The 11,791-nt window shown below is 37.3% G+C and overlaps 3 protein-coding genes across 3 annotated transcripts; all 3 read left to right on the top strand.

Annotated features, from left to right (window-relative positions):
- The first annotated feature begins 1,509 nt into the window (after positions 1-1,509).
- Positions 1,510-4,002, top strand: LOC112792644 (serine hydroxymethyltransferase 4). The gene is made up of 4 exons (XM_025835961.3): positions 1,510-2,317; positions 2,667-3,057; positions 3,179-3,280; positions 3,483-4,002. Exons 1-4 carry the CDS (start codon positions 1,640-1,642, stop codon positions 3,725-3,727), a joined length of 1,416 nt encoding a protein of 471 aa, XP_025691746.1. The 5' UTR covers positions 1,510-1,639; the 3' UTR covers positions 3,728-4,002.
- A 1,636-nt stretch (positions 4,003-5,638) lies between these two features.
- On the top strand, positions 5,639-6,368 carry LOC112792645 (uncharacterized). Its single transcript, XM_025835962.3, has one exon. The coding sequence runs from the start codon at positions 5,703-5,705 to the stop codon at positions 6,225-6,227; it is 525 nt and encodes a 174-aa protein (XP_025691747.1). The 5' UTR covers positions 5,639-5,702; the 3' UTR covers positions 6,228-6,368.
- A 2,898-nt stretch (positions 6,369-9,266) lies between these two features.
- On the top strand, positions 9,267-11,125 carry LOC112792646 (UDP-glucuronate 4-epimerase 6). The gene has a single exon (XM_025835963.3). The coding sequence runs from the start codon at positions 9,667-9,669 to the stop codon at positions 10,999-11,001; it is 1,335 nt and encodes a 444-aa protein (XP_025691748.1). The 5' UTR covers positions 9,267-9,666; the 3' UTR covers positions 11,002-11,125.
- Positions 11,126-11,791: the final 666 nt, after the last annotated feature.

Genomic DNA, 11,791 nt, shown 5'->3' on the forward strand with positions numbered 1-11,791 from the left:
GAGGAGCTGAATTTAATCACATTTTCATCAATTTTAAAATTTTTATCTGAATGGTTTGGTTGGACCGATTTTTTATTAATTTTTATCATAATTGACAAGTTCTTATCGATTTTTAACTTTGAACGATCTTGAAATTGGATCAGATTGGTTAGAGACTTGGTTTATCGATTTTTCGATCAAACTGACTAATTCAATTCGGTCTTAATAACTATGCAATGAAGAACCGTTCTTTTATAATAAGTTTTGTGTTAGATTCAAGAATTTCGTCCAATCAAGTGATAATTCAAATTATTTTAACATTTTAATAACTAATCAAAACTCATATTTTGGGTCTAGATGCACGAACCAATATTTTACTCAATAAATGAATAAGAGAATAGAAAAAAGAACAGAGAAAAAAATGACATCAATGAGATGGTCGAAATAAAAAAAAAAGAGATAAATACCTGGTAATTAATTGAATAGGAAAGAAAAAGAATTAATTCCTTTATCTTTCCTCTTTCAATGAAAATGCCTAAACTCCCATGTTGGCAGAAAGATACAAGAGTACTTTGCGCCATTCATAGCCATCAGGGATACAACCCGCTTCCTCAAGATGGTCCATCTTACTTCTGCTTGATGGAAACTAGGTTCAAGTGATCCCTCTTTATCATCGCCATCCTTCAATGTTATGGATTTGCGACAGTAGTACCAATATCCGCTGTTTTTTCAATTGTTGACTTGGGATGAAATAAAATATGAAGAGGGAAAGAATTTGAGACCATTAGCTAAATAATATCGTTTTGTTTGTTCCGGAAGAACCTATACATTAATTGTTTTCAACAACTAATTTGGTTAACATTTATGATAATTGGGGATCGATTTATTATTTTAGTGTGTTTGAGAGTTTCTTATCAGTCTAAAAAATATTTACTCTTTAAAATATAAATGTATACAACTCTAAAATATATTTATTGATATAACATTTATATTTTGGTGGATATTACAATAAAAATTTTATAATTGTCTTTGTGTGAAAATATTTCTTTTTGATTTTTTGATGATAGATTGTATGGTTAAATTTTTGATATTTATAAAAGTGTTGTTTTTATTTAAAGTGTGGCTAAATAAATAAGTGATACTTTTAAATAAAGCATTTTTATGAAAAGATATTTTTGCTATCTTCATTTGAGTAGTTGTCTTATATTTAAAAAGAAAAAAACTATTTTTTCAACTATAGTGACCGGGTTGGTAAACAGCATCTACCGGCTGTATCAGGTACCGTTCAAAGCCATGTAGGATTAACGGACCCAAACTCCCAAAAGCAACACTGGAAAGGTTGTGTTTGAACTTTGAATACGTTTTTTTTTTAAATAAAAATAAAAAACAAGTTGTGACCGGTAAATTCAACGTCCTCATCAGTAGAGCCCTTGACTGTAGGCAGCATGCTAAAGTGAGCTCAGGCCAAGTAGGCAATTACCAACCACCACCCAACAAAAAAGCAATCGCCAAGCGAGCAAAGGGTAGAGAAGTACTTTCACATGACTGAGGAATCTCTTTTTAAAGCGCCACGAATCACACTTCTGTCCGACACTCACCACAACAGCACTAACCGCTTCTTCCCTCTCTTCCCTCTCATTCACACATCAGAGATTCAATCATGGATCCCGTGAACGTTTGGGGTAACACGCCCTTGGCCACCGTCGACCCTGAGATCTACGACCTCATTGAGAAGGAGAAGCACCGCCAGAGCCACGGCATCGAGCTCATCGCCTCCGAGAATTTCACCTCCTTCGCCGTCATCGAGGCCCTTGGCAGCGCCCTCACCAACAAATACTCCGAGGGCCTCCCCGGCAACCGCTACTACGGCGGCAATGAGTACATCGACGAGATCGAGAATCTCTGCCGCTCACGCGCCCTCCAGGCCTTCCACCTCGACCCTCAGTCTTGGGGCGTTAACGTCCAGCCTTACTCCGGCTCCCCCGCCAATTTCGCTGCCTACACTGCCGTCCTCCAGCCACATGACCGCATCATGGGGCTTGACCTCCCTTCCGGCGGTCACCTTACCCACGGTTACTACACCTCCGGTGGGAAGAAGATCTCTGCGACTTCCATTTACTTTGAGAGTTTGCCTTACAAGGTGAACAACACCACGGGATACATTGATTACGATAGGTTGGAGGAGAAGGCCTTGGATTTCAGGCCTAAGTTGATTATCTGCGGTGGTAGTGCGTACCCTAGGGATTGGGATTACAAGAGGTTCAGAGAGGTTGCTGATAAGGTCGGTTCGCTTTTGCTCTGTGACATGGCTCACTTCAGTGGCCTTGTGGCTGCTCAGGTATCATTCATTTCCATTTCTCTCATCTTTAACTTATTATTTCTTTTTTGTCGTGCTTAGGGTAGGTGGATCTGGCTTGTTTTGTGCGTTTGGATTTGAGATCTGGATTTGTTTATCGACATGCATGACCTGATGGAAATGAATCTTAACACTATTTGCTCATCCGTGATTTGCATGATAATGAAGTGTTGATTGAATGTCAAAATATGATTCATAATAGAAATATTATACTGTCGGTAGATGCATGCAATGTGATTGAATGAAAAATCGTAAAACTTTTGATTTTTGATACTATTAAGTGCATAAAAATGGAACTCATTATTAATCTACATTTTTTGTGTGTGTGTAGGAAGTTAATAACCCATTCGAGTACTGTGATATTGTGACAACAACCACCCACAAGAGCTTGAGGGGGCCTCGGGCGGGTATGATCTTCTTCAGGAAGGGACCTAAGCCACCCAAGAAGGGGCAGCCTGAGAATGCGGTTTATGATTTCGAGGACAAGATCAACTTCTCTGTCTTCCCTTCCCTTCAGGGTGGTCCTCACAACCACCAGATCGGTGCCCTTGCTGTCGCATTGAAACAGGCTATGTCACCTGGGTTCAAGGCCTATGCTAAGCAAGTTAAGGCCAATGCGGCCGCCCTTGGGAAGTTCTTGATGGGCAAGGGATACAGTCTTGTCACCAGCGGAACTGAGAACCATCTTGTCTTGTGGGATCTCCGCCCTCTTGGATTGACTGGTAAAGGATGTCTCACTCCTGAATTTTAAAATGCACAGTTCCTAGCTCACTTTGTTTATAATTCTTCATCAATTTGTTTAACACTTAAAATTAATTTCATTGCTGTTTGATGTTGTCACAGGCAACAAGGTGGAGAAACTATGTGATCTCTGCAACATAACTGTGAACAAGAATGCTGTGTTTGGTGATAGCAGTGCCTTGGCTCCTGGAGGAGTGCGTATTGGTAAGAAGCTTCTGAATATTTACTGTGGGAATGGAATTTCTAAAATGCATTGATTATGTTTAGAGGCATTATAGGAAGTTATTTGGAAGGAGTAAGGTGTTAAATTGAGGTTGTGTTTTGTGTCTGATATTGCTGTTGTTTTGTTATCTTGGTTCTGCATTTTGCATGAGTACTTGACAGGAGTTACATTTTTTTATAACAGGTGCCCCTGCCATGACTTCTAGAGGTTTGGTTGAGAAGGACTTTGAGCAGATTGGAGAGTTCCTTCACCGGGCTGTGACGATCACTTTGGAGGTTCAGAAGGAGTATGGCAAACTCTTGAAAGATTTCAACAAGGGTTTGGAGAACAACAAGGCTATTGAACAGCTCAAAGCAGATGTTGAGAAGTTCGCTGCCTCATTTGACATGCCTGGCTTCCTTATGTCTGAGATGAAATATAAGGATTAGGTTGAGTCACCACTCTCTACACGCCAATGTCTCACTAAAATGTTCGAGGGATGACGGTGAAATGGATAAAAAAGGAAACAAGTTTCTTCGTTTGGAGGGGGGTTTTCACATAGATTGTTTATCGGGATGGTATTTCAATTCAAAAGTTCTGTTTTGTCATCTTTTTTGTGTGTTATAGCCAGGTATCATATTTTTCTTAATAACAATCGAGATGTAATACATGTAATATTTTCTTTTCCCTGAGAAGCTAGTAGTATGTTCCATGATTTCGTTCACACATTGTTGCACTGCATACAAGAAACTTATTACTATAAATTGTTAATAAAAATCCAATCAACAATCACATGTTTTTGCATCGGCTAATTAATTATGTATAACAAACAATATGTCACTCTGCCTCGTGAAGGATGAAGTATGCTTGATGGGGAAAAGAGAATTCTGTGATCTGCGAGCCAGGAGCTACTACCGACATGATTGATACTAAAATTTACCAATAAACGAAGTTTCCATTCAAATATCCAAGATTCTTCATTGAAGTTGGAAAGTGAATGACCCGCCGTAGTGCGGACATTGAGAATTCAAGAATGGAATAGTACATCATTTGTGTTTTGAGATCCCTATAATTAAGTAATCCGTAAAGTGCAGAACAGCACTCCCAACTACAACCAGTTGCGCTCTGTACAGATCCAAAGCTCTTGTGCCTCCACGTCTAATAATTCTTTTTGGTCTTTAGCAAAACGTAAAGTTAACTCAACTTTTTTCCTTTAAAACAGAGTAAAAAACTGAATTTTTTAAATACAAAGTTAAGTACATTGTAGGCACAATTTTATTCTCATTTGAAGAACAAACCATGACCCGAGTTTGTAAAAGGCTAAAAGCAAAGCCTTCTAGCTACTCCTGCCTAATTGACGCTCTGTTGTCTGGTTCTTTTTTTAAAAATAAAAATAAACAGGCCCTAGGCAGAGAAAAATTTTTCTAGCGAAATACCAAACCAAAAATTTGATTGATCTAGTGGCAAGACACACTTAAACTGTGTGAGTGGGTCAATACCCAAAAAAAAAAAAATAATACTGTGAGTGGGTGTAACAACTAACAATGGCCAAAATTAAAAAAAATGAAAATAAAATAAATTATTTGTAATATAATTTTGTTAGTATGTCATTTTAAATAGTATAAAAATAAATATTTTAATAAAATTATTAAAAATTAATTTCCTTACATTTTTAATAACTAAAAAACTTAAAAAATTTATATCATTATTTCTTAAACTATACGTTTAAAAAACAAGTTAATTAAATTCTTTTTAATAAATAAATACAAGTCACAACAATAATAATATTTAGGGTAAAGTATACTTTTTGTCCCTGAAGTTTGGCAAAAATTTCAAAAATACCCTTAAGTTTTATTTTGTTTCAATTTTGTCCCAGAAGTTTTCGATTTGCATCAAATATACCCCTGACGGCTAAATTTTCAAAAAAATTAAGACCAATCTGATAATAATGCATGAAAATGATGCTTGATTTGCTTGTGTTGAGGGTTGTTCTTATGAAATTGTTGTTGAATTGGTCTTAAATTTTTTGAAAAATTAGCCGCTAAGGGTATATTTGATGCAAATCGAAAACTTCTAGGACAAAATTGAAACAAAATAAAACTTAGGGATATTTTTGAAACTTTTGTCAAACTTCAGGGACAAAAAATATACTTTACCCTAATATTTAATATCAAACATATGGACACAAAAGTGAGGGATTCCTTGTGTCTCTGTGTGTGTTTCCCATAAAACTATCCGTTACATGCAACTCCGTCCACTTCCCCAACGGTCACATACTCAAAATTGCCTTCGATCTAAGCAAACTCTGAGAAATTAAATGACCGTTTAGATCCATGCATCTATATAATTAGCATCGCCATTCATCTTGAATCTCGAAACACAAGTTCTTACATAGAATTGGGGTTGTCCATAGAGAGCGAGTCAATGAGTCAAAAGCACTATCATATCCACAAGCTTTTCTTGTTCTGCAACTACATACTCCTTGGCGCAGCCTCCAGCTGCATCTTCCTCACCCTCTCTCTCCGCCTCTTCCCCTCCCTCTGCGGCTTCTTCTTGATCCTCCTCCACGCGTTCACCATTGCAGGCGCTGTGTCTGGCTGCGCCGCCGTTTCCGGAGATGCTAACCGCTGGTACTCTGCTCACATGGTGGCCACCGTGCTAACCGCCATATTCCAGGGATCTATTTCGGTGCTGATATTCACGAGAACTGGGGACTTTCTTGTGCAGTTGAATTCATACGTGAGGGAAGATGATGCCTCGGTGATCCTCAAACTTGGTGGGGGTCTTGCTGCTTTGATATTCTGCTTGGAATGGGTGGTCCTCACTCTTGCGTTTTTCTTGAAGTACTACTCTTATGTCGAAGGAAGTGATGGTGTTGCTGCCAGGAGAACTGCCAAGGTTCAGGGCCAAGACGATTTGAAGGATTGGCCATGGCCTTTCCAAGTTTGAATCTTGTTTTCTTATTATTATTCTTTTGTTTCTTGGTTCTTTGAATGAAAGAAAGGGGCAGCCTTGTCCCAATTTGACAAATATTTATATATTTCTATAAGTATTCAGAATACAATGAAAAGAAAGGATCATTCTTGATTATGCTTACCGATTCCTCAAATTCAGAATAAGTATTCTTGCTCATTGTGTGTGAAGAAGATTTAATGGAACCAGCAGAGATTTAAGACAACACTTCACTTAATTAGCTACCCTTTGATTGTTGGAGAAAATTCCTTGTATATGGAATTACGTGCACATATTATGATAGAAATACTATATGCAAAGGTGATTTTTGTACAATTACTAATTTATACATCCGATATAAAAAATGAATAAATAAAAATTTGTTATCTGGATTTCATTTATCCTTGTCAGTATTTATTTTTTATTTAATTTTTAATAAATATTAAATTATTATATTTATAAAAATATTCTCATATATAATTATAAAAAATAAATATATTTTTAGAATTAATTTTGTTAAATAATTAAATAATTTTTTTATTTATATAATAAAAATATATTTTTTAATAATAATTTAAATTAAAATTAAATCATCAAATTATTTCAAAAAATAAAAAGACAAACAAAATAAATTATTACTTGCTTTTCTTCTTCTTTCATCGTTAAAAATGAGTTAAATTTTAAAGTCGACCAAAGAACTTACACTTTAGTTTCAAAGTATTCCTGAAATAAATGATTATTCAAATTTGTTCTCGAAGTTGTCCTCCGAAAGTCATAGTAGTCCTTCAAATAATTTCCGTGCATCCTTACCATTGAAGATAATTAAAACGACGTCATTTTGTATTATAAGAAAAAACACCTGAGTCTCCCCCTCCCCCTCCCTTTCTCCTTCTTCTCCTTCCGCTTCGCCTTCCTCTTTTTCTTCTTTCTCTTTTATTCTCTGTTCCTTGGCTTCTTGTCATCACCCTCTACTGCCAATGAGCCACCGCCAGAGGACACCCCCTCTCTGCCGGCAACGTTACAGATCACCAGCGCAACCCATCAGACCACCGAAGCCATCCTCTTTTCCTCACAAACTCATTGCCAGTTGCCAACACCCTAACTCTGCCGTCAAACCCAGACCGCCGCGACGTCTCTCTCTATCGTTTCTTCTCAAGCCGTCAGCCGTTAGCAACCCTAGAGACCAGCCCACGACCCCTTCTTCCCTCCTCTTCCTATTCTTCTTCTCCTTGTTTTTCTTCCCCCCTTTGCGCAAGACCAGCCACCGCTGTCACCACCTTGCGCCGATGGCCTACTCCTTCCCTTCGGTCTCATCATCATTCACAGAACACGACCCCCAACCTCTCCTTCCAGCTCGCCAATCTCTTACTGACGTAGAGAAATAGCAAAATAGAGAATAGCCCTTATTTTTCCTCCTTCCAGCAAGAGCATAGTACAAGTACAAGAGGCTTATTATTTTTTTTTGCGTGTTTGATGAAGAAAGTGAGAAACCCAAAAAATGGTTGTAAGAGGTGAAAGATGCATACTTTGATGAAAAAGGAGGAAAAGTTGAGACGGCATTGGTGGATGGCCGGAGATGAGAGGAAAAGGGATAGTGAGCCTTGGAGAAGACAAAGGGGAGGGGGAGGCTCTGTTTTTTTTATATATATATATAATACAAAGCAATTTTGTTTTAATCCTCTTCAATGACAAGGATGGACGGAAATTATTTTAAGGACTACTATGAGTCCTGGAGAGCAATTTCAAAGATAAATTTGAGTAATTATTAATTTTAGGAATCACTTTGAGACTCAAGTGTAAGTTTAGGGACTATTTTAAAATTTAACTCCATTAAAAATGTCCAAAAATGATGAACAAACTCTAATTCTAACAAAAGTCTCAAACTTAGTCTTTGTCTTCCTTTCGGTGCTTGCCATAAATATTTTTATTTTTTTTTATCTTTTAAAATAATTTGATGATTTAGTTTTAATTTAAATTATTATTAAAGAAGGATATTCTTATTACATAAATAAAAAGAATTGTTTAGTCATTTAACAAACTTAATTATAAAGATATATCTTTTTATAATTATATATGAAAATATTTTTGTAAATATAATTATTTAATATTTTTGCAAATTGAATAAAAATAAAAATAAATAAAATCTACATAACAAAATTTTATTTCCATCTTTTATATATCAATCCATATAAATTAGTAATGGTACCGAAACTATCCCCACATGGAAATATGTTGCATGTGTTACCATCAAGGATTATAAAATTAGCCTAGTTCAACTAAAGTTTTGGTAATTACCATTTATAATTTTTTTTCTTTCAAAATTCTGCTGAATATTTTTTATAATTTTGCTAGATAAATAATAATTTTTTAAATAATGTGAATAATTAATTTTAAAATTAACTCAATAAAATAAAAAATACTTTATTTTAAATTATCTCTTAAATTTTAATATTAAGATAATTATTTGTACATCTAATAGATTGAACATTCAGCCATTATTAATTATGCATAAATAAATTAAATAAAAAAATAATCATTCAATTAAGAATAATCAACATAATCATATATAAATCAATTAAATTAAATATCCAATATATTTATTGTTCATATTATTTAATATTTTAATTGTTTACTTATATTTTTTTTTTTTTAGTTTTTTTTGCTTCGGGAACTTCTTTCTTATTTTATTCATTGGGACAGTACAGAAAAGGGTTTACGTTGCCAAGAAGAGTCATGGTCTCATGGACCTCCCACGATTTTTAAAAGAAATTATTTGTTTACGTCTGTTGCATTGAAAGTTGACCTATAATTGACTGCTTATATGAGATATAAATGACTGAGAATTGACTATAGAAATTATATACCATAATATTTCTCTAAATTGGCATATGTATTTGATGTATTTCATATGGCGACTCTGACGCACCATTACTATGCATTGCATGAATCATGATGCAGTTTTTATAAAGAGAAATCAATAAACCAAGCCATGATACTACAATTTTATCCTGAATCTTTTACTTTCAAATATCACTCAACTTTGCTGGTAGTCTGCTATATATTTGTCATCGTTTGTTACCCACAATAATAATACCTTGTATGAAATGGTAGTTAGTTACGTGGTTTTGTGAATTGGAACAAATAATAATTGCTGGTAGTTAATGCTTCAATTCGACAAGGACATATGACATTGCAATATGCCTCAATTCAAGTGGACATACAATTTACCATCTGTGACAATCACAAGAGTTAAAAGAAGAAAAAGAAACCTCCTCTCAACCAATAATACCAACCCACCGCTCACTCCTCTGTCCTCTCCTCCCTCCCATTATATATATATATATTCATCTTTTTCACCTTCAGGGCTCAATCTCACTAAGATTAGATTTAAGAGGCCCCGTTTTAAACACACATAACATAAATCAAATTTAGAATTATGGCATCTCCACCAGATACAAGCAAATCCATAAAGTTTCTACGTTATCAGAGCTACATCCGAAGGGTCAACAGCTCCAAGCTCCTCAAAGCATCTTCCAAGATTCTCTTCCGATCTACGCTTATAGCTGCACTTATCCTACTCATCTTCTTCACCCTCCACAACCCTCCCATCTCATCCGAATCCCCTCACTTTCACTCCCACACTAACTTCCTCTCCTCTGCCTTCTTCGGCGGGGGCGGCGCGGCATGGGAGAAGCAGGTCCACCGCTCTGCCACCGCACGCCGCCCCGGCGGAATGACGGTCCTAGTCACCGGCGCCGCGGGTTTCATTGGAGCGCACTGCTCGTTGGCTCTAAAGAAACGTGGCGACGGTGTCTTGGGCCTGGACAACTTCAACGACTACTATGACCCGTCGTTGAAGCGCGCCAGGCAGGCCCTACTGTCGAAGCACGAGATCTTCATCGTGGAAGGTGACTTAAACGACAAGCCGTTACTCATCAAGCTCTTCGACGTCGTTCCGTTCACGCACGTGCTTCACCTAGCTGCGCAAGCCGGAGTTCGTTACGCCATGCAGAACCCGCAATCCTACGTGGCATCCAACGTCGCGGGATTCGTAAACCTTCTAGAAGTTTCCAAGGAAGTGAACCCCCAACCTGCCATTGTTTGGGCCTCTTCCAGCTCCGTCTACGGACTCAACACCGAGAACCCTTTCTCGGAGCTCCACCGTACGGACCAGCCTGCGAGCCTCTACGCCGCCACGAAGAAAGCCGGCGAGGAGATCGCGCACACGTACAACCACATCTATGGACTTTCCCTCACCGGATTAAGGTTCTTCACGGTGTATGGACCTTGGGGGAGACCTGACATGGCTTACTTCTTCTTCACGAAGGACATACTTCAGGGGAAGACCATTGATGTCTATCAGACGCAGGAGGACAAGGAGGTGGCGCGTGACTTCACGTACATAGATGACGTGGTGAAGGGGTGCCTGGGAGCGCTGGACACTGCAGAGAAGAGTACCGGGAGCGGAGGGAAGAAGCGGGGACCGGCGCAACTTAGGGTTTACAACCTTGGGAACACGTCGCCGGTGCCGGTGGGGAAGTTGGTTGCTATATTAGAAGGGTTGCTGAACGTGAAGGCAAAGAAGCACGTGATTAGGATGCCACGAAACGGCGACGTTCCGTTCACGCACGCTAATGTGAGTTTGGCTAATCAAGATTTTGGATATAAGCCCACTACCGACCTTGCCGCCGGCCTCAGAAAGTTTGTTAAGTGGTACGCTGGCTATTATGGTGTTCAATTAGGGCAAAAAAGGGAAATAATTAGTCACTGAAAATTTATTTTTTCTATAATGCGATTATACTTGATTTTTATAGAAATATGCCATGAGTATATAAATGTTTGTAAACCTAAATCATACAAACATTTCTATTGAAACAGGACTACTGGTTGATTGAGCTTTTTTTTTTAATTATTATTTTTATTTGTTTTTATATGGAATTATTGTGATTTTTTGTTGGGGGAGAGAAAGGAGGTGGTGGTGGTGAGAGTTATGTGTTGTGTGGTCCACTCCATAGTTTGAAGCGTGAATCATGGAGGAGATGAGATGATGAGAGAGGATTGATTGATACATATATATAAATGTGGAGTGTAGAAGGAGGAGACAAAGTTAATGTGAGATAAAACAGAAAGCAAACGCAAGAAAGGACGAAGGGCGATGAGCCAAGGAAAAGCCAAGTGTATATGTTTCTGTCTGTGAGCTGGAATAATGAAGAGGTGGGGTGCCCTTCCTATGTTATGGATCGTGTAATAATTTCCATGTTTTTTAATCTGATGGCTATTTATACATACAATAAATTGTGATGAGTCAGAAAAAAAAAAAAACACAAATTGTGATGAAATTTACAGGATCTGCTTCTGGCCTGGTTGCATTAGAATGTCATTTGGCTCAATTTTCCATGTGTCAGTAACAGAGTATTTGTACAAGCACTAATTGGAAGGAAAAGTAGTCAAGGAATTAACAGAACTAACTGAATCAGCTAATAGAGTCTAGTAGTATAATGTGTAATAACTGCTATACGTATACCATGTGTTAAGTAAATAATGACTATATTGAATAATAT

This window comes from Arachis hypogaea, chromosome 13 (assembly GCF_003086295.3).
Source record: "Arachis hypogaea cultivar Tifrunner chromosome 13, arahy.Tifrunner.gnm2.J5K5, whole genome shotgun sequence".
Classification (NCBI taxonomy): Eukaryota; Viridiplantae; Streptophyta; class Magnoliopsida; order Fabales; family Fabaceae; genus Arachis; species Arachis hypogaea.

What these genes read in the sequence shown, in the direction of transcription:
- LOC112792645 (XM_025835962.3), top strand. Translation starts at nt 5,703, where the DNA reads ATGAGTCAAAAGCACTATCATATCCACAAGCTTTTCTTGTTCTGCAAC.
- LOC112792646 (XM_025835963.3), top strand. Translation starts at nt 9,667, where the DNA reads ATGGCATCTCCACCAGATACAAGCAAATCCATAAAGTTTCTACGTTAT.
- LOC112792644 (XM_025835961.3), top strand. Translation starts at nt 1,640, where the DNA reads ATGGATCCCGTGAACGTTTGGGGTAACACGCCCTTGGCCACCGTCGAC. An exon ending in GTGGCCTTGTGGCTGCTCAG is followed by an intron (nt 2,318 to 2,666) that starts GTATCATTCATT and finishes GTGTGTGTGTAG; the next exon opens with GAAGTTAATAACCCATTCGA. An exon ending in CCGCCCTCTTGGATTGACTG is followed by an intron (nt 3,058 to 3,178) that starts GTAAAGGATGTC and finishes ATGTTGTCACAG; the next exon opens with GCAACAAGGTGGAGAAACTA.